General features: G+C 49.0%; 1 protein-coding gene across 3 annotated transcripts in view; it reads right to left on the bottom strand.

Moving 5' to 3' along the window:
• Positions 1–21,566, bottom strand: part of LOC144107834 (agrin-like) — a 516,722-nt gene that overhangs the window by 66,736 nt on the left and 428,420 nt on the right. For all 3 annotated transcript variants that reach the window (XM_077641040.1, XM_077641041.1, XM_077641042.1), the window contains exons 11-14: positions 12,136–12,521; positions 5,972–6,334; positions 2,998–3,249; positions 337–455 (exon numbers count right to left, since the gene is read on the bottom strand). In XM_077641040.1, coding sequence (XP_077497166.1) covers positions 337–455; positions 2,998–3,249; positions 5,972–6,334; positions 12,136–12,521 — 1,120 coding nt within the window. The remainder of the gene's footprint in view (positions 1–336; positions 456–2,997; positions 3,250–5,971; positions 6,335–12,135; positions 12,522–21,566) is intronic.

Below are 21,566 nucleotides of genomic sequence, written 5' to 3'. Positions count from 1 at the left end.
TTGTAGCTAGCTGGCCCACTCTGTGTATTAATTGCAGGTGTAATAAATAGCATATGAGTGTTAACGCTGTGTCGTCCCTTCCCTTTGTCCCTCGAGCACGAACCCCTCCGCGGATAGCGAGCGGGAACGCTGCATCCGCGGAGTGGGAGTGCGGGCGGGGCGAAAGGTTTGTCCCCCCGTATTTCCACATAGTAGAGGGGGGCAGCAGTGGGACCGAAGCTGCAACTGGCCATCTACACTTGGTCGCAAGGCACAGTAAAGAGACTCAAATGTTTCGCAGCTCGTGCATGAATAAAATGAGACGCATATGATGAGACCTGAATGCGCAATACTCACGAAACATTGGTGGCGCCGGAGCCCAAATCGTAGCGGAACTGGACGCGTCCAGCTTCGAGTCGCAGAGCCAAGAAATCACCTCGGCCGGAGGCGCCTCCGCCGTTGTAGAGGAGGAGGCCCTGTGAATGCGTACACGCAAAGAAGGACCATTGAAACAGCTGCATTGTGTTGCTCAGATCCATGACATGAACAGTGCTTTCAGTGCTGTTGGTGCATACGTTGGTGCAAATATCTAAAAGGACCTCCGGCCAAATAGCTCGCATTGACTCGACGCAACGGACAGGGAAGCCATCCTGAAGAGAACGACCTCGGAGCTTACTATAAAGTCAGACCAAGTCTAACATTGATGTGAAAGAGCAAGCACGCAAATCAAATATGTGGGCACGACAAGAAGGCCTCCAGAATGAAGCCTTCGGAACCGTTTATCCTGTTTTTACAGGCTTTCTAGTGCCGTGCTTCAACTTTGGATCACGACTCAAGCACGTGTTTTGTCGCTGCCAGCTTTAAAGGTCATCTTTCACGGCTACCTGCGTAGAAAGCTGCCACCTGGGATGGACCTGCGCATGTGCACTCTTAGACGGCTACTGCAGCAATGATTACGGAGAGCAGCAGCTAATTAAGCTCAGTCGACATCGAGCCATTCTCTGGGCACGGTTTAGAGTGAAGCTTTCTGAAGCATTTCGCGCAGTGTGCTTGAATAACACTATATGTCGGGCTAGTCTAAAGCATTCGACAGAGTTCCACATGATGAACTTATTAATAGGCTGTTAGAGCTTGGCATCAATAGGAATATTGCACGGTGGATACAGGCTTACCTAACCAACAGAACCCAGATGATGCTAAATCAGACGTCCTGGGGGTACCCTCGGGAGTTCCTCAGGGGTCTGTGCTGCGTCCCTTGTAATTTTTATGCTACGTCAAAGACATTCCCGGTTCTATCCTACCCCATATCCGGCTTTTTGCAGATGATTGTTTAATTTAATCTGTCACTTCATGCCAAGAAAAACAATTAATACTAAATTCGGCATTAACTGCTATCAATCAGTGCTGCACATTATCCAAAGTGGAAATCAATCATGCAAAAACTTCATTTGTTAGAATTTCGAATAAAACCAAGAATACACGTTATTTTCATTATGAAATAGATAGGCACTATATAATGCAAGTCAAGCATTTCAGATATCTAGGAGTCACTATAATTTCAAATATAAACTGGCATGACCACATCAATAACATATGCTTAAAGCCCGAAACAAAACAGTAGTTGATAAGAAAAAAACTGAAAGCTTGCTTACACAAAAGCAAAACTATAGCAGCCTATCTCGGGCTGGTACAACCTAAACTATAATATGCGAGTGTCATATAGGATCCGCATCAGACAAAGCAAATTGACAGGATATGAAAAGTTCAGAAAAGGGTGGCTAGGTTGATTCTGTCAAATGCAGATTTACAGATTCAGAGAGTGACATGCTTCGTGAACTTAAGTTGCCTCAAGCCTCAAAGCGAACGAAAGTTGCCAGGTTAAGGTTACTTTATCTGTTCTATAATAACCACTTCAACTTGAACTCAAGCAACTACTTGAAACAGCTTTCCTCCAGAGCTTTGAGATCTCACCAAGATCAGGTTACAGCCATGATGGCCCGAAACAATTAATTTAAATATTCCTTCTTCCCCCCAACAATAGATTAATGGAATTCCTTGCCTCAGGACCTTTTGCAAGCAGACAATCTACACCCATTTTAAACTTGACTGTCCTGTAACTTAAGCCTATAGAAACCATTTGCCATTGCTGTCACTCAGTATGTTCATCACCTGCGGTTCGGATCCTCGGTAGTCTGAAATAGAGCATATCATTATGATCACTCGTCCGATCTGACGCACTTGTGACTGCATCTGCTGGCAAGATGTCTGTGTCATAATGATTAGGGGTTTCATATATGTCTGTATAAATTTTGTAGTTGTAGTTGTGTGCACTTGTTGAGTTGTCTGTGTCCCCCTTGTAACGGCCTTACGGCTGACAGTATAAATAAATAAATAAATAAATAAATAACAAAGGCAGCATGTGCCAGAAGTAACAACTGACGCTTTAGTGACTTAGTCGTGCTGCTAGGAAATTTGTCTCCCTAGACATAATACTGAACAAATAGATATTCCGAGAAGGATGCATGAATGTATCGGGTTGTCAGTCTAAATCGTCTGAAGGCGCCATTCACCTTCCTGCACACCCTAAAATTTAAATATTGTTTTTTTTTCAAATAATTCTTTCTCTCACCGCTATAAATTTTGTTTCATGTTGTCCCAGCTATTGTGCCATCGCGTCGATGCAAAACCGACTCATTGCCGCCCGTTTTGGGATGTCTTTCCTTTTGCCTCATTAACTTCGCTGGTAACCGGCACATAAATTCAGATCAAATCCAATCTACTTTTCTCTCGCGCACACAACAGAACCTGGGCGACTAAAATAAAACTTCGACTGGGAAACTTGGCAAGTCTGAAGCCCCGTGCATAAAGCCGCGGTTGGGCGAGAAATGAAAGCGCAGTAAACACAGACAGAATTCACTGTGCAAAAGCATCTCAGTCACAAGCACGACACCACGGTAATTAAAATGAGTTGTCTGTATATTTGTTGAACAAACGAACGAAGAATCTCTTGCGTAGTACCTGGGGCACCCTGGTCAGGAACCACAGTTCGAGGGAGAATGCCTGTCCCACGTTCTGCAGGCGCGGCAGCTCGAGGTACCCGTCGCCGGAGAAGTCTGGCACGGTAGCCCGGCCCTCGCACAGGCGTCCGCTGCGCCCCGCGGGGCACCGGCACGAGAACGTGCCCCCTCCTCCCCGCAGCAGGCACGAGGCGCCCGAGCCGCATGGGTCCGGGTCGCAGGCACGGCGACGGGCACGCTCGCACTGGGTCCCCTGCATAAAGCTTCCCATCTGGCACTGCCCATATAGGTATAAATGCATTAGGGATTACTAACCTCCACAAGGCAGAAACCCTGAGGGTAGGGACAGCTATGTCACATACGTTGCTATATAGGTAGGTAGCAACTGCAGTTAATGCTAGGAAATAACTGGAACTGCTTTGTACCATATGGTACCATTCAGGTAACAACTGCAGGTATTGCTAGGTAGTAACAGGAAATAATAAAACGAATTTCTAGCAAAGGTGGGGAAATTCACTGATACAACAGTACGTTGAGTTGGAATTGATTCGTACTGTGGACCAGCGCAAAACGGACAACGGACTTAGGAAAGAGAAGACACGGGCGTTCTCTTTCCTAGGTCCGTTGTCCGTTTGTGCTCTGCGCTAGTCCACATATGAATGCCCTGATTTTTACGTTTCCTCCTTCACCCTTACTTTTCAACCCAGGGCCCTCCCTCCCCCTCGCCTTCATTTTGAAAAGCTACCCGGCCCTTTTTCAACCTCATTTCAAAAAAATTGCTGGCACTCGCTCGCCCTCCCATTCTCGGCCCTCCCTCACCCTTACTAACATATATTTTAGTGTGGGCATAGAAAAAGAAAGAAAAATAATGTTACCTTCACTAACAGATAGTAGATGTGTCCGAAGAGGTGGACTCCCCGTTTCACTGCTGTACCAGGGGTAAACCTCACTAACAGTCGTTTTAAAACTCCAGTTGTTTTTTGTAGTCGTCAACTTCTGGCGATATTGGGTAATAAACATATAACACAAGCCCTCGAGGCGCCATTGAACAAGAAGCTAGATGCGTATACTCTGTTGTGTTTGTGCGTGTACGTGGAGGTTTCTTGACCTAATAGGCAAGACAAAACCGAGACAGATATGAGTTGAACCCGAAGATATCACTTTTTAATTTTACTGCTGGCACGCACGGCATGCATGCATGTGCCCTGCACTTATAACATTTGATCGTTATCTGTATGCACTGCCAAAAAGAGTCAGCACATTGTTGTGTCTGTGTACAAAATCTATGTACGTAGAGAATATTTAGAAAACAACGCAGCAGTGATTACCACGACAATTAGAATAAGTGCTAAGCACAGAATAGACTCAGAGACACATTGTTGTGTCTGTGTACAAAATCTAATGTCCGCCGAGAACCTTCAGTATACAATACAGTAGTGTTTATCACGACAATTACAATAAGTACTAAGCACGGAATAGATTCAAAACAAGGAAAGTTTGTAGATCGCTCAATTACCATCACCCGAAGACATTGCGATAACATTGCATGGTTCTTCTGAATTTCACTGCTTCGAATCTCCCGCCAATTCGTGCGGTTCGCTGCATGCTCGTCTGATGACGCTTCCATGCGCACATAAGGAAGATGAGAAAAGACTATGCTTTGAAACTGCAGCCAGGCCGTTTAAGACAGGCAGTTTACCACGCGTGAACGCGGGTATGTAACAAAGAAGGCGACATTGCCAGCGCAGCTCGAGAGCTTGGCAGTTCGTACAGGCAGGATGTGAAGATTTCTCCGAGCGGAGAAATTTCTCCCCGGTCTACCATATACATAATATATTTAATGCATATTTTAGTGTACTTTTAATGTATTCAATGCATATTTTTAGTATGTTTTCAATGTATTAATTGTATATTTAGCCGCCGCAGTGGCTGAGTGGTTATGGTGCTCGGCTGCTGGTCCGAAAGACGCGGGTTCGATCCCGGCCGCGGCGGTCGAATTTCGATGGAGGCGAAATTCTAGAGGCCCGTGTGCTGTGCGATGTCAATGCACGTTAAAGAACCCCAGGTGGTCGAAACTTCCGGAGCCCTTCACTACGGCGTCCCTCATAGCCTGAGTCGCTTTGGGACGTTAAACCCCCTATAAACAAAAAAATTGTATATCTTAGTACATTTTTAATGTATTCAATGTATATTCCTAAAGTATAATAAATATACTAAGCAGACAGAAAATTCATTTTTGATGCATTTGTAAGAATGTTCAAAATATTACACCAAGCATACTTAGAAAGAAATCGTATTGCAATTTAAGCATATGGAGAAAAAATTCAAAATTAATATGAAATAACTATAATGTACGAGTTCGAAGTGCATTTTTTGCACAGCCTTTTTTCGCTAAGGGCTATAGTTGTTAACTTAAAGACTCAGTCCATGACTTGCACACTCAAGGTTAATGTAGAGAAATTTGCTGCTTAGCCTTCGTGATGAATGCAGCGTTCATAAATATTCCCCGTGAGAAGGAGTGTAGTATACTATATGGTTTAATGCCTTTGCGTGGAAGACAGCTGGTAGCAGAATTTGCCGCGTTATCACTGAGCTCTACACATTGTGGCACTGCATCAATGGAGATAGTTAAAACATCATTACAGTACTATTGGCACAAACGCAAAATAAGAAAATTGCACCAGTTGCCACAGAAATCGAAATGACATAGTTCGAAACATAGCAAGAAAATAGCTTAAAATGGCAAAGAACCAGGATAGGATAGCTGAGAAGAAGTACCAATTAGTTAAGATCACCGCCTAAATTTACTGGACGAGTTGGCGCTGTCGCCCCCCCCCCCCCCCTTCACCGACAGAAAGGAAATGGCAATAAATCCATCTATGCATTCCAACCTTCGAATGTTTTCAATCTAACCAATTAAATCAATAAATGAAGTATTGAAAAACCAGAGTAATTAATTAAGCATAGACTCTAACCTGGAATCCGGGCGCACAGAGACAGCTGTAATTTCCCGGTCCATGATCGAGGCAGGTCGCCCCGTTGAGGCAGGGTCCGCACGGTGGGCCGCACTCGCGAAGGCGCACGGCGCGCAGCACGTCGCGAGAGGCACCAGGCCCCGAGAGGCGGACGTCCCTCTTTCCAAGGCGCAGACGGCGCAGACAGCCGCGGAAGCCCCGCTCGACGCCGCCCACGTTGTCCAGCACTCCGGCAGGGGGTCCGAGACCTCGGGGACCGGGCAGCCAGCCCACGAATAAGTTCTCAGCCAGGTCCAGCGACTGGAGCAGGCCCCCCGACCGACCGCGGATGTCGGCCTCGCCGTCAAGCGTCAGGAAGCCGTCCTACGCAAGCATCGACGGAGTTGGCAATGGCCGGCCCGGATCCACGTGGAGTCGAGTCCAACATGCAAGCTCCGACAGGTGTGATGCCGGCACTGAGTGAGCTATATATCAGTGAGATGTGCACGAGTCAATGGCATTACAAAGAAGTGATTATACTATCGCTTATGGCCGACTGTAAATCAATTTTTCACCTTGTAAGAATACTGTCTTCTAGTAGTACATCGAGCAGGGAGATAGCATCCGTAATTGAGGTGGGTGCGTAGAGAAAAAAAAAAAACTCAGGAGGGAGCGTCCGGCGCTAGCTCTGAATTAAGCCTAGTGATAAAAAGTAAAAAGGAGAGAGTCGGTAATAACACTACGAGATATCCTGTACCAATCTATCCCCGCTGCGAGCGCACATGCGTGGACCAGCGCGGCACTTGGGTTGCTAAGGCTGGAAGCATGGCGTGGCGCTCCCTCATAAGTTTTTTTTTCCCCTCCATGGGCAAGTGCGTCAGAAATCGCTCCCAAAAGCAGTTGTTTTCTGTGCTTCAGTGTGAAACACCGAAACTCATGGAGTAAGGAAAGGACAAGAGAGGACTTTGCTATTCGAACTGCATGTCAAAAAGTATGCCGGAAGTTACGTTTTTTTCGCAAGAACTACTTTTTTTGCAAGAAATACCAGCACGTCTGTGAGCTTCCAGTGGCACGGCGCATCAAGCGATCGCTGCTCGCCTATCTTTGCAGCGCATGCGCAAAAACGCTGAGACGATGAGTGGGACCGAGCGCGACGGGCAAACTGGTATGGCGCCGCCTTCGCTTTCGGTTTCAAAAAAAAAAAATGCCGTAACCACCTGTCCTCAATCCTTTCCTTTCTCCATACCGAAACTGGAAAAAGTACGACTATTAACAAGTACCGCACGCTAGTGCTACGTTAGTGCAGACGCTAAGCACCGGGAAGCGATAGCCCTCTTAAGAGTCTTAGAATGGTTCGAATGTAATGACAACAAATCTCTCTTTGCGCGTGGACAGTTGCCACAAATCTAAAAAGGAGGCCAAAATAAAATTATGAAGGAAAGAGGGTGAAGAAGGTGACGTGGATTATCTGAAGAATAAAGATGAAGAAGAAGCATTCGGTGAGGTGGAGAGAATATTGGTGGTGAAGAGAAGACGACGACAATGCTTACGTGGACTAACGCCAAGACTATAAAAGGGCGAGGGAGAGTGAGGCACGGGGGGGAGAACAGAGAAGCGGAGGCTCCGGCGGGTCAGGGACGCATCGGCTGGAAGAGATCGACGCCGGCTACTGCTGCGCTGAGCTCGCGTTCTACGGCTTCGCATCGTGGACTTCCTGCCATGCCTGCGCCCGTTCCGGGGAGTCAACGGAGGACGCTATCACCTGCTACGGCCAGGGGTGTCTCTGCAGCGCTGTTGCCACCCATCCGGGTGGTGCCCCCAACGCCAATAACACCGGCATCACCTCCACGGGCGCTTGGACCGGGAGTTTATACGACGCAGCCAGCGACGCCAGCCCAAGCACGTCGAACGCCACCTCGACGCCGGCTACTGGATCCATACAACGCCGCAGCCGCGCCGAGCCAACCGTGAGCACGAATGCCGACCACCAACAGTAAAACGCTAGTAGTAGACGCTGGTAGCAGTGTTCCCGGGTCGTGTGTATTTATAGTCTGTGTTTGGAGTTAGTTTGTTAGTTTTCTGTTCTAATGTCTGTGTCATGTACGGGGCATTATATGTTCGTTGGTGTGGGTACACCTGTCGCCTAGTCCATTCTTTCGGTCCGAGTGTTATTCGGGGAGATCCGTGACAACAGTATCGCCAGCAAACATGTGAAGTGTGAAAGGTTAGGGTGAGATCTTAAAAACTGTAATTGGTTATTACTGCTAGGCAGTTCGTGAGTGAAGGTGAGGCCCATGCTGTTCCGACCAAACGTACCTAAAACATCAGCTACTGCTTCGTCAAAACTAAAATCGCTATCAGCCAAAAGGACCAGGTAATGGTCTACATATCTAAAAAACGTGGACTATACAATCCGTTCCAAGTGTTTCACTCAAGGAGCGGTCAATTTCAGATAAAAATATATTTCAAAGTACCGGGGCAACACACGAGCCAATGCAAATGCCCGTTTTTGTAGGTACGTTTGGTCATTAAAATCAATAAAAGTGGCCTTGAGATAAAACTCAAGTAATCACATGAAATTTTCCACAATCAAACCGGTAGCATTTAGCAAAGCCGTGGCTCCATTTCTATTAATGCAATCACGCACTGCGGAAAAGAGATGTCGACGTGGAACAGAGTAGAAAAGATCTTCTAGATCAATTGAAAACCAGACCTTATGTTCCTATTAGTGTGCAGGAAGGCTATCACGTCATCAGAGTTCTTAGTTGCAAAAGGGTCTTCTACTTCCAGAGTCTTCATGTGCTTGAGCAAAACTTGATTGATTTGCCGTTGCCCAGTTTCCTTTCCAGTTTTTCCAAGGCCGGAAGTTGTACCCTACGTACACCGAAGGTCTAATAACCTCAAGAAGATGGCCAATAAGTACAGCGTCGACGTGGTATTTTCAGCGCCGCGAAAACTGGCCGGAATATGTTCACGCATTGGGAGGAAAAAAGTGCAAGAGTGCGCCATCAGACACCGCACGCCACTTGTCGGCTGCAAGAAAGGAGCAGTACACGAGTTCCCGCTTACATGCGGCAAGGTGTACGTTGGACGAACCGGACGGTGTCCTAATGAGCGCCTGCTTGAACACAAGAATTAATTAAAAAAGAAAGTTGCCCATCTTCCAGACCACTGCCAAGCCTGCTCCAAAGAGAAGCGTATAGTATGCATGCCTCGACTATCGGATTGCGAAGTGCTATTGAAAAGCCGAGATAGGACCGAACAGACTGCTCGTGGATCGAAGCCTTCTATAATAAGAAGCGAGGTGATAATTGCATTAGTGACACGTCAGTTGTTCCTTGCCACAGTGAAATGCTGTTTCTTGATGCATGTATGTGTGAGAGGTGAATGTTTGTCAACTGCGATTAAGAGCATGGATAAGGGCAGAGGCCAGATAAACCCTACTGCTTGAATAAATCCTGTTGAAAGTGCAGCGCTCAGCCTGTTTCCTTACTAGTCCGTGTTGCCATTTTGCGCTGTCATGTCCTTCACAATCACTTGGAAGCAGCGGAGGCAGCGGTGACGCTTGTTTTGATATGTACGAAGTTACCATTGCAGCTTCTCGACGATCGCCGCTGGACTGAAGTGCACACAGCGTGGATTTTGCTGGCTACCCCTATCGCCGCGGTGTCCGAAGCAATCAAGGACAATGCCACCAGGGGAGAAAGAGCCCTATAAGAAGAGCAGCACAGCGCGTCGGCGATAACTTGGCAGCAGCGCGGGCAGCGGCGACGTTTGCTCTGAAACGTACGCTGTTATCATTGCAGCTTATCGAAGATTGCCGCTGGACTGAAGTGTTCACAGCGTGGATTTTGCTGGTTACCCCTATCGCGACAGTGGCCGACGTAATCAAGGACACTGCCACCAGGGGAGGAAGAGCCCTATAAGAAGAGCAGCACAGCTCGTCTGCTATCATTTGCAGCAGCACGGGCAGCGGTGACGTTTGCTCGACACGTACGCTGTTACTATTACAGCTTCTCGAAACTCGCCGCTGGACAGAAGTGCTCACATCATGGATTTTGCTCGCTACCTATATCGAGACGGTGGCAGACGTCATCAAGGACACTGCCACCACGGGAGGAAGAGCCCTATAAGAAGAGCAGCACAGCTCGTCGGTGATCATTTGCAGCAGCACGGGCTGCGGTGACGTTTGCTCTACACGTACGCTGTTACTATTACAGCTTCTCGAAAATCGCCGCTTGGCTGACGTGCTCACAGCGTGGATTTTGCTGGCTACTTATATCGCGACGGTGGCTGACGTCATCAATGACACTGCCACCAGGGGAGGAAAAGACCTGTAAGAACACCAAATCTCGTAGGCGATCATTTGCAGCAGCACGGGCAGCGGTGACGTTTGGTCTACACGTACGCTGTTACTATTACAGTTTCTCGAAGATCGCCGCTGGACTGAAGTGCTCACAGCGTGGATTTTGCTGGCTACCTATATCGCGACGGTGGCTGAAGTCATAAATGACAGTGCCACCACGGGAGGAAGAGACCTGTAAGAAGAGCAACATAGCTCGTCGGCTGTCATTTGCAGCAGCACGGGCAGCGGTGACGTTTGCTCTACAATTACGCTGTTACTATTACAGCTTCTCGAAGATCGCCGCTGGACAGAAGTGCTCACATCGTGGATTTTGCTGTCTACCACTATCGCAACGGTGGCTGACGTCATCAATGACACTGCCACCAGGGGAGGAAGATCCCTATAAGAACAGCAGCACAGCTCGTCGGCGATTTCTTGGAGCAGCACGTGCCGCGGCGATGTTTGCTCTACACGTGCGCTGTTACTATTAGCTTTTCTGAGATTGCCGCTGCACTGAAGTGCTCGCAGCGTTGATATTCATGGCTACTCCTATCGCGACGGTGTCTGACGTCATAAATGACACTGCCACCAGGAGAGGAAGAGCGCTAAAAAAGAGCAGCACAGCTCGTAGGCGATCATTTTCAGCAGCGCGGGCAGCGGTGACGTTTGCTCTACACGTACGCTGTTACACTTACAGCTTCTCGAAGATGCCATCCTAGCCGAAATCAAGAGGAAGAATTGGGCTTGGGCACTGCATGTAATGGGAAGGCAACATGACCGCTGGTCCTTAATGGTAACTGAGTGGATTCCAAGAGAAGGGAAGCGCAGCACGGGGCGACAGAAAGTTTGGTGGGCGGATGGGATTAAGAAGTTTACGGGGATTGTGTGGTCACAGCTTGCAAAGGACAGGGTTAGTTGGAGAGACATGGGAGGCGCCTTTGCCCTGCGGTCAGCGTAGTCAGGGTGATGTCGTGGTGATTATGGAAATCGCGAGCCATGTCGCAAAGCAAAACTTTCCGCATACGCACAAGGGGAGAAAGAATGAAAGCCTACGGTATGAAATAAACATTCTTCGAGTTTCCAAACTCGAACCATTTCGCAGAACTATCGTTTTGATACTGTGAAATTATAATTTACTGTGAAGGTACATTCTGGGCCAAAATTTTACCAGGACTTATATTATAGGTTTGGTTTGTCTGTTTCTATGTTTTACTGCATGAAATCTTAATTTTAAACTGCAGTGACGGCAAAAAAGATGGTTTTTAGGTGGCACGACTTACAAGAATAAAAACTGCCATAACACGGCCATTTTGCACCTTCTCTCGTAAGGCGGACTTTAATAGGGTAATCTAAGCAGAAAATAATTGAACAAATGGCCAGCAAATTATTTTTTTTTTCAAACTGGCATGCCGGCGAGATTAATAAATGAGCATAAAAGAAGGCACACAGAATACTGATATTGACGCAAAAATTTTTGATGTTTGTTCGTTCTTCAAAGCTGGCGGCATACGGATTTCACTCTGTGATGCAGCAGGTGACCAGATTTACCTCGGCTGATCGCACCCAGGAACCTTTATTTAAGGATTTTGTTTTGAGTATTCCGATTTCTTTGTAATCGCACGGCAAAATTCAGTGGTTTTCAAGTTTTAGAAAGCTTGCAGGGTTCATTGTCTTTTATGCACAAGTACTTTCCGGAGTTTGGCTGCCAAATTTTCTCTGGCCGCGGTTTGCCGTCTCGCAACATAACTGACCTCGATAACATTATATTTGGCTCAGGCTCACAATAATACAATACCTTCACATGAAGTCTGCAAAAGCGTCTAGCAGCTAGTGTGCTCACCTTGAGGTATCGCTTGGCGACCACCCGATGGAAGCGGCCCATGGTGAGTGGCTTGGGGGCCCGCAGCAGCACCGGTCCCGAGCCGAGGTTGTAGCGAAACTCGAGGTGTCCGTCGCGCAGCGCCAGCGACACGAAGTCGCCCGCTCCGGAGGCCGTCTGACCGTTGTAGAGGAGGAGTCCGTCGGGTGCGTCGGCCTTCAGCTCCAGCTCCAGCGAGAGGCCCGTGTAGGCTTGCAGCCTGTGCAGCTCCAGGTAGGAACGGCCCGAGAACTGCGGCACTCGCAGGGGCTGCTGGGGCCAGTCCGGTGGGGGGGCGCGCTCCTCGTCGCCCCGGATGTCATCCTCTTCGTCGTCTATGCCAGCGGGAGGCCTGCCCTCCTGGGGCTCTGCGGGCGGAGGCATTCGGGATGACGGTAAAGGCCTACCTTTACTGAAAACGGCCATGCTATACGACAGGCATCATCCTAATCGACCTTTTTCGCAAGCAATCTCCTTGGAAACCAAACTGCTTTGGACGTGGATCCCTGCCTATATACATAGCCATTCACATCTGAACCATCTGAACGGTCGTCATAGTCCTGTTTAATTTTGACGCGACAAGTTCGGATCAAATGGCGTTAAAAAAAAGCGTCTTTTTTAATCCACTTTTCTTGGCAATAAATGCGACTTTAGCTTCCAAAGCAACTTCAATTTAGCGCATACAATAGCGAGGAGTTCTTTGCATAAAATAAGGTTTACTGGTGCCAAAGACTGCACAAACCACATCTAACCCACAACTGGCCATAGACACAATTAGCTTGGACTTAGCCAGTCGAGGCCCGACGCTTGAAAACAGATTTCGGCGCTCTTGCGAACGGTTTCTGACCGGTTGGAATTAATTCGCAGCGTCAGTGTGTTCGCTCTGCGACTGACCAATAGTGGCTGCATGGCTGCACTGTTCTCGGCGCGGACGCGATGGGTAATCTTCGAAAGTCTTTTCTTTGATATTTTATTTTTAATACTTATGGCTGGTTATAATGTAGTTCACAAGCATATTTTTCTTATCTATTATGGTCCAGAAATATTACTTTTATTAGGCTTAACTTCAGCCACGTTTACCGCCGATACCAGGATCGCTGCAATCGTTTCGACCATGGCGGCACCAGCGTTTGCGGACTCGCAACTTTCAACATGCCACAGCCTTGCCAATAGGGAGCATTGCACTGTTTGGATCTCTGTCAGGCTTGGCTTTGGCCAGCTTTGACCAGGCTTAGCTTTGGCCATCGTGTACTTTTCGAATAATTTGGAACTGTTTACTTTGATAAAAAGATATGAAATGTTACGATCTAAAAGTGCGCATGACTACAACAACATACATTCCATGTTACATTACTGCCGCATTTATTCACAGGTTGGATAAGTAGAGATAAGGCAACCCTGTTGTCACAACCGAACGAATTCGCAGGTTCTGCGTTGCATGTGAAAGGACTGAGCCACTGAGTGGCAATCGCGTTGCGGCGTCGGCGACGGCACCAAATTCGCAGTGTCGGTGCGCCAAAATTCGCAGCATGTGAAACGGACCTACGCCATGTAAAGCCGATTTCGCCGTGCCTGGCACTGCCCTCTACTCCGCATGTGCGGTGCAACAGGGGCAAGAAATATTCGGGGGCGGCGTAAAAATCAAACGGCACGCACACTCTATGTTTAAGGAAAAAAAAAACGGCGTTCGAGATGGGGACGCTTCCACTCCGCCACGATGGCTTGACGTTTGAACATGAATAAAGCTGCGTGTAGTGAATGAATGTAAATTACAGATCTCAGAATTAAGCGAGTACCATGCGTCTCCAGTAAAATTCCTCCGTGATTGGCGTTGGGTGCCTCGATGGGCTAGCGCCCCTTTCAGGGTGAAGACACCGCTCCCTGCGGGGACATGTTGGGTCTCACTCTCTCGTTCAGTTGCATTGAGCGCAATGCGGCGGCGCACCGGTTCGCAGTGAAAACTGCAGCTGTCGCGAGGAATTCAGGAAATTTGGAAAACCTAGATGGAGTGGCACCAGAGATAGTTTAAACAGTGAAACAGAGGCAGTTACTCGAAAGTACACTATCTTTCGCAGCTAACCTGCCGATAAAGTAGGCGGCTTATGAACATTCAGTGCACTCATGCGTGTTGGTTCTCTTCTATAGCGTTTATTTTGCGCTATGTTCCTTCATAACAGCTTTCTTACCACTTTCGTAGCATATTTCAGTGCAACCTTTTGACCCGGATACTCTGGATTTCAATTACATTTCCAACAATAAGGATTACTTATTTCGAGCTGCCGTTGCATATCGGCCAAAGACTTCAGGCAGCTTTTCGTTCGCCATGAAATCAATGCGAGAAGGTGCGTTTTATGGCTGACGATTTAAATAATTATGAGGATGCAAAGATAAGTTGTTCATTATTCCCTCGTCCCAAGCTGAAATTCTTCTGGAAAACAAGCGTTTCGCATGCCTTACGTCTCAGACTTCGGGGTTAACTGTCAGGCCGTCTGGTTTGACATGCGATTGGCATATTTTCGGCGCGCGCTGTCACGAGCAAAGCTAAATAGCCGGTGAATTTCAATAGTGCGGGCAGAACCCCCGGGAACACAACAGACCCTAATAACTTGGTCTCTGACTGCTACATCAAACACACTACAAGCTCAGTTCAAGCAAAGGGACTTGGCCAGTTTTCGCCTCGGTTTGGCAAGTATTGTGCGTTCTTCGCCGCCTTTCTTCCGATTAGAAGCACGTCGTCGTCGTTACGCGTCGCGGCCTTTCTTCTACCGATTACAGCCGCCTCGGTACATACCGCACGTTCTGCACCATGCTGTCAAAAGTCGCATGTGTTGACCACCAGACCCCAGGCGCTTGCACTGATGACATAGACCAAGGACGCTGATAGGCAAGTGCTAAAACCTGCTAGGCCACATCAAAAGTTGCCGAGCGGCTTTGGCGTCTTCACAACTTGACCACGAAGGCGTTTCCCAATTAGGCAGTCGTATAATTTATGCGCTCTTGCAAGTAAGCGAGTATGTGAAGCTCTTGTCGCAGCGTTTTGATCAGTTTATTATTTTTTATCTTAATGCCACGAAGGCAATATAACCGCTCTCCTCTCTACTTCTTTGCGCCAGTTCACTGCGAATATCCTGGCGCCGAACCTATCTTCTGTGCGCCAGTAAGCAAAGAAACCGTGGCTGCGTGACGCGAACGCAAGGCGGCTTTTTTCTCCAGGAACGGTTTATTTTCCTTCCTTTTCGTGTCACTTTTAAAGAAACCACAACTCGGGAAAAAAGGCTCTTTTCATTGCCGTCACGCAGAAACGTCAGTAAAATTCGTCATGCGTGTTTCTGGGCAGCCATATCCTATAGATTACTTTTTTTGCCTCTCTCGAAGACAGCAGGAGCAGGGATGGGCGAAACGAAAAGGCGCCCGTGTGCTATGCGATGTCAGTGAATGTTAAACGTCCCCAGGTGGTCGAAATTATATGGGAGGCCTCCACTACGGCACCTCTTTCTCTCTTCTTTTACTCCCACCTTCCTCCCTTCGCTTACGGCAGATATGTGAAAGAATTACTGCGGCATTTCCTTTCCTAAAGAACCAATTTTCAATTTTTTACTGTGTTGCTCCGGCTCCTCTTTCTTAGTTTACGCTGGCAGGGACAATGGGATTGAAAATAAATAGTTATCAGGGGCCGGCTGCAGGAACAGGTTATGGCGATAGGCAGGACTTCGCAGCCGATGAATGATGTAACGCAGCCGGTGGAGCTGCCGCGGAAGGAGCAGGCAGAGCTCCCTAGGGAAAGTCCTCCAGCAACAAAAAAAGAAGAGAGGTTCAGAGGAGGATCTTGAAACTCGTATACAAGGATTAGAAAGACGACTCAATAAAAAGTAACAGTGAGTGAGTGAGTAAAAACTTTATTGAAAGAAAGTATAGATTCGTGGTCAGTAAGTGAGGTCCAGACCATGTAGGTCTCGTACCGCACAGGCCCATTCGACAGCCTTGACTTGAGTGCCTCGGTCGTCGCTGACCTTTACTGAAAGCCACGCGTCAGGTGAGGGAGCAGCCATGAGATCTGGGGGTGGGCGATGTGCTTTACAGTCCCAGATTATGTGGTCTAAAGTAGCTTTTGCACCGCAGAAGCGGCAGTTAGGGCTAGAGGTTGTAATAAATATGTGCGAGTACACATTTGGGTTGGGGAAATAGTCGGTTTGTAGTCTTCTCCACGCCACCTGCTGCTCCCTTGACAGGGAGGGGTGCGGCGGCGGGAACTGCCTACGTGCGAGTCTAAAATCGGTGGTGTGGTCGTGATAGGAGGTTAGCGCTTCACCGGTTGCCTCCGGGTTCAGACAGTCTACTGCTCGGCCGGCTTTAACTCGAGCTTGTGCGCTGGCGGCCTCGTTTCCGGGGTTTCCGGCGTGCGCCGGGACCCATACCAGGTCAATGTCTCGGAGGGGGGATGTGTCTTTAACATTTTCCAGGATATTTCTGGCCGTGAGTGAGATGCGGCCTTTGGCAAAGTTCGCAATGGCATATTTGGAATCCATAACGATGGTTGTAGCGTCCGTAAAGGCGATAGCAGCTGCAATTGCAGCTTCTTCCGCGGTTTCCGCGTTCTTGGTAAATACTGTAGCGGCCATGAGTGGAGTGGCCGGGTTCGGGTCCTGAGGATGAGATACCCCACAGATGGCGAATCTGTGGGGGCTGTCTTGGTAGTTGGCTGCATCGACGTAGATGACGTCTGGAAGACTCTGCAAGCGTCGATGCAGAGCTCTGGCTCTTGCTTCCCGCCGACCCTGTTGGGTTTGCGGGTTCATGTTCTTGGGTAGAGGTAATATTTTTATCTTTTTTCGGATATGGCTAGGAACGGGGCCTGGATGGTCCGCCATAGGCTCCCCTTCGATGCCAAGTCTGTCCAGGATGATTCTGCCCGCTGCAGTGCTGGAGAGGCGAGCCGTCTGTGTTGTTAGGTGGGCTTCCTTAAATTCAGAAAAGGTATTGTGTACTCCCAGGGCGAGGAGTTTCTCGTTGGCTGTGAATTTAGGAAGGCCCAACGCCGTTTTGTATGCATGCCGTATTAGGGTTTCGATCTTTTGTTCTTCTCCTTTCTTGAGATGGAGATATGGAAAGGCATATGTAATTTTGCTGATGACGAATGCTTGGAGGAGTTTGTATAGGTCGTGCTCCTTCATGCCTCGTCTCTTGTTGGCGATGCGCCTGATCATGCGCGCCACCCGGTGTACTGAGCTTTCGAGTCTCCCCAGTGCTACAGTGTTGCGGGAGGTGTTGGAGATGTGGAGTCCTAAGACCCGTATGTTCTTCACTTCATCTATGTTTTTGCCTTGGATCGTAATGTTTATGGGGATCCTGTCTTCAGGTTTCTTGCTCCGCCGTACGATTAGGAGTTCTGATTTTTGTTGGGAACACTCGAGGCCGGCTCTCCTTTCCTCCAACTCAACCGTTTCAGCCGCTGCTTGGAGAGCTTCTTCAATTTGTCCATCGGAGCCGCGGTTCGTCCAGATAGTTATGTCGTCTGCGTACTGAGTGTGATGGATGTTTTGAATTGCGTTGAGCCTGTCTGGAAGCTTGATTAAAGCCAGATTAAAGAGGAAGGGCGACAAGACTGCTCCTTGTGGTGTCCCTCTGTTTCCGAGCCTGATTGGGGTGGATTTCAGTGGTCCAACGGTGATCTCCACCGTTCTATTTTCTAGGAAGGCTTTAACATAATTGTACGCCCGTTCGCCTGGGTTGAGGTCGGCTAGGTGTTTCAGAATGGTATTGTGTGACACGTTGTCGAATGCCTTTTTGAAATCGAGGCTCAATATTGCTCTTGTGTTCTTAATGGAGGGGTCGAGTATGTCACATGATAGCTGGAGCATGACGTCTTGGGTGGAGAGTCCTCTTCTGAAGCCCACCATGGAGTGTGGCATGAGGTTGTGGTCTTCGGTGTAGTCCCGTAGTCTGTTCAGAACCACGTGCTCCATGAGTTTCCCGAGACAGGATGTGAGGGAAATGGGTCTTAGGTTGTCCACGTTGAGTTTCTTGTTGGGTTTTGGAATAAATGTCACTCGGGCATGTTTCCAGCTGCTGGGAATTATTCCTGTCTCCCAGCTTACGTTGAAGTAATCTGTGACTGCAGTCACAGATTTCAGGTCCAGGTTACGGAGGACCTTATTCGTAATCAGATCTGGTCCTGCCGCTGAGGTTGTTCTAAGCTGGCCCAGCGCTGCCCAGACTTCTGCATCACTGAACGGCTCGTCCAGCTGCGGATTTGGTTGTCCCGAATACTGTGGGCTCGTTTCTCCGTCGTATGCGGTATTTAGGTATTTGTCCCTGAGGAGGTCCAAGAAGTAGTGTTCGTCCCCGGGGTGTTGATGGATGACTTTAGCGAGCTGTCCTGGCGCAGCCCACTTGGACTGTGTGGGGTCGAGAAGGTGGCGGAGCAGGTGCCACGCCCTCTTACTACCCAGTTGTCCGTTCAGGCTGTCATAGGTTTGATACCATTTTTGCCGGGTAAGTTCTATCGCATATTGTTCAATTTCTCTTTCGAGTTGGGCGATTCGACTTCGAAGCCTTTTGTTGAGTCGCTGTCTCTTCCACTTCTTCGTAAGACTATTTTTTGCCTCCCACATGTGTGCCAATCTTGAATCGAGGTTAGGTTGTGCGGCGTCTGTTGTTATTTCGCTTGTGCGCGACTCTCCATCCTTACATATTGATTTAACCCAATCTTGAATGTCTTCGATTTCAGTCGGGGCCGTTTGATCCCGTTCTTTCCGAAATTTTTCCGTCTGTAAATTTCGTTACCTTCCAGCCCTTCTTCCGAATCTCTGTGCGAATGGTAATGGCCAGGATGTAGTGGTCGCTGTTTAGATCCGTGCCTGTGTTTCGCCAGGCGGGGTTCTGCACATTCCTGGCTAGCGTGAGGTCCGGGGTGGTGTCTCGGCTAACGCTGTTGCCAGTTCTGGTCGCTGTGCTAGGATCGTTTAGTAGCGAGAGTCCTAATTTTTGGATTTTGTTCCAGAGGATGTTGCCTTTCGTGCTTGACTTCTGGTATCCCCACTCTACGTGTGGCGCGTTGAAGTCGCCCGTAATCACTAGCTGCCCATTCTTGGCTAATTTCGTGGTGGACTCTAGTAATGCCGGAATTTCTCTGGATTGATCTTTTGGGGAGCTGTATAGGTTAAGAACGTATAGGCTCCCCTGCCTCTTTCTGGCGGGAATAATTTCGGTGAGCGTGTAGTTTGCTTGAGAATCGTCGAATTCATGTTGAATGGCAGTGAGTTGGTTACCCACTAGCGTGGCTGTCATTGCTGCTTTGTGTGGTATGTTTTTTTGTGATATGGTTTTGTATCCTGGTAAAATAACGGGTCCCATCGGTTCTTGGATGGTAATAATGTCCGGTTTGACTTCTAAGTTTTGAATATAAAGCTGCAGATTGGATTTTTTGCCTCGAAAACCTCTACAGTTCCATTGCCAGATGATGATATCTTGATTACGAGCTGCCATGTTGGGGCACTGTCAGCTGCGTAACGGCGCTCGCTATTGCGCTCACTTGGGCTTGTAATGCCTTGATGGCGTCCATCATTTCTTGTTTGGTCTGTTGTAGGTTCTTGGCGATATCTGTGCATGTCGCGTCTAGCCTATCTGCTCGGGCTTCCAGTTTGTTGACCCTCTCATTCTGCTGGAGAGCTAGCTTGGCTTTAACAGCGAAAGTTGACGTCGGTTGGGACGCCGCGTCTGTTTCAATTCGCTTCTTGGGATTCTGGGCCTCTTGCTGGTCTTTTGGGGCCTGTCTTTTTTGAGCCTTCGGTTGTTCTATGTCCATACCCGCACCTTCGGAAGGAGGGAGGGATTGAGACCTGTTATTAGTGGTTGTCGCGCTTTCAATGTGGCGTTGGGTTTGCGTGAGGCTCGCGAGTTTACTGCCTAGCTCACTGATCTGGGACTGCATGCGTTCTATTAAAATGGCTTGCTCCCTCACCTGATTGCGAAGTGCCTGCTTCTACGGATCTTCCTGCCACTTGAGAGCCTTTTCTTCTGGCTTTGTCCAGGGGTTCTTGGGGTCCCGCTTCCGGCTGGACGATGGCAGGTCCTGTCGAAGGTCTTGCGACTGGCTGCGTCGTGTAGCAGACTTGCTTCTACTTCGTGGCAGCGGCGGGAAGGACTCCTCCCTCTCGTCGCCTAGGGTCAGCGTCTCTTTTTGTCGGGTTCTGTCCCTCGATTGGCGTCCGAAGGTGTCGCTCTGCCCGGCGTTTTGGTCGGCGTTCCTGGCCAGGTCGGGTTTCTGGGTGGCTTGCTGCTTGACGAATTTGAACTTGCAGCTGGTGCTCCCAGTTCTGTGCGCCTCCGTACAGACGATGCAAACGGGGACGCAGGTTGGTGGTTGTCCCTGATGTGGTGGGGGTGCTCTTCTCCGCACCTGACGCAGCGGGTTTGTTTTGTGTGTGGGCAGACGTCTTGTCGGTGCCCTGTCTTGCGGCAGTTGAAGCAGGCCTCTACTCGGTTGAGAAAGAGGACCACTTTATGTCTTGGGCCGGGGTATCGGAGTAGTCGGGGGAGCTCCATTCCGGCTACCGTAATGATTAAATGATTTGTTCTCCCATACCGTCTTGCCGATAGGATAGTCCAGTCGGGGTTGTAGGTGTTGTAGTTATGAACAAGCTGCGCGTCCGTTTCGCCACAATACTCGTTGTGGATGAGGCCTTTTACCGAGAGATCCGGAGAAGGCGCGTAAGCTTTGATGGGGTACTGCTTTTCCCCCATGACGAACGCTTGCAGGTTGAGGTAAGCGTTCGCACGTTTCTCGTTGGGTGTGCTTATCGTGAAGGTGTGGTTTACTGGGTGTTTCTGAAGAATATCTTCGGTAAGGGTGTTGTCGTCGGTAATCTTGGCGGCTTGACGAAACGCTTCGAGCAGTAGCGCTCCGCCATGGGTGGGAAGGTCAAGGGGAGACTGCGGTCTGATTACAATTTTGTAATGCTCTGCCGGTAGCCTCGGGATCGGGGGTCTTCTTCTTCTATGGGGAGGCCTAGGCTTCCTATGGGTAGAGTCAAGGGGCTTGCCTTTCTTCGCGTGGCCTTGGGCGCCAGTAATGGCGGCGGCCTCGTCCCCAACGCCGGGCGTCCGATGGCGGCTCGGCCCGGCGCCGAGCGTCCGTCTTCTTTGTCGACGCCGCGCCGGCGGAATCGTTGCTGGTTCTTGAGTGCATTGGAGGTCCATGTTCCGTCGTTCAAATCATGTTCTGTGATCGGTTCACCCTCGACGGTGACTTCTATGTTGCAGGCGTGTCAGCTCCCTCTGGGGAGCCGAGGTCGTCGGGAGTGGTTACCACCAGGCGGCCGTACTCGTGCTAGGCCTATTAGGCCTAGCGGTGGAAAAAACGTGGTCGACGCAAAATGCGCCGAAAAATAGGCACATGAGCACTTGCACGCAAA

The sequence above is a fragment of the Amblyomma americanum genome, chromosome 10 (genome assembly GCF_052857255.1).
Source record: "Amblyomma americanum isolate KBUSLIRL-KWMA chromosome 10, ASM5285725v1, whole genome shotgun sequence".
Lineage (NCBI taxonomy): Eukaryota > Metazoa > Arthropoda > Arachnida > Ixodida > Ixodidae > Amblyomma > Amblyomma americanum.
The sequence above is the reverse complement of the archived record's forward strand: the minus strand, read 5'-3'. Positions and strand labels throughout refer to the sequence as shown.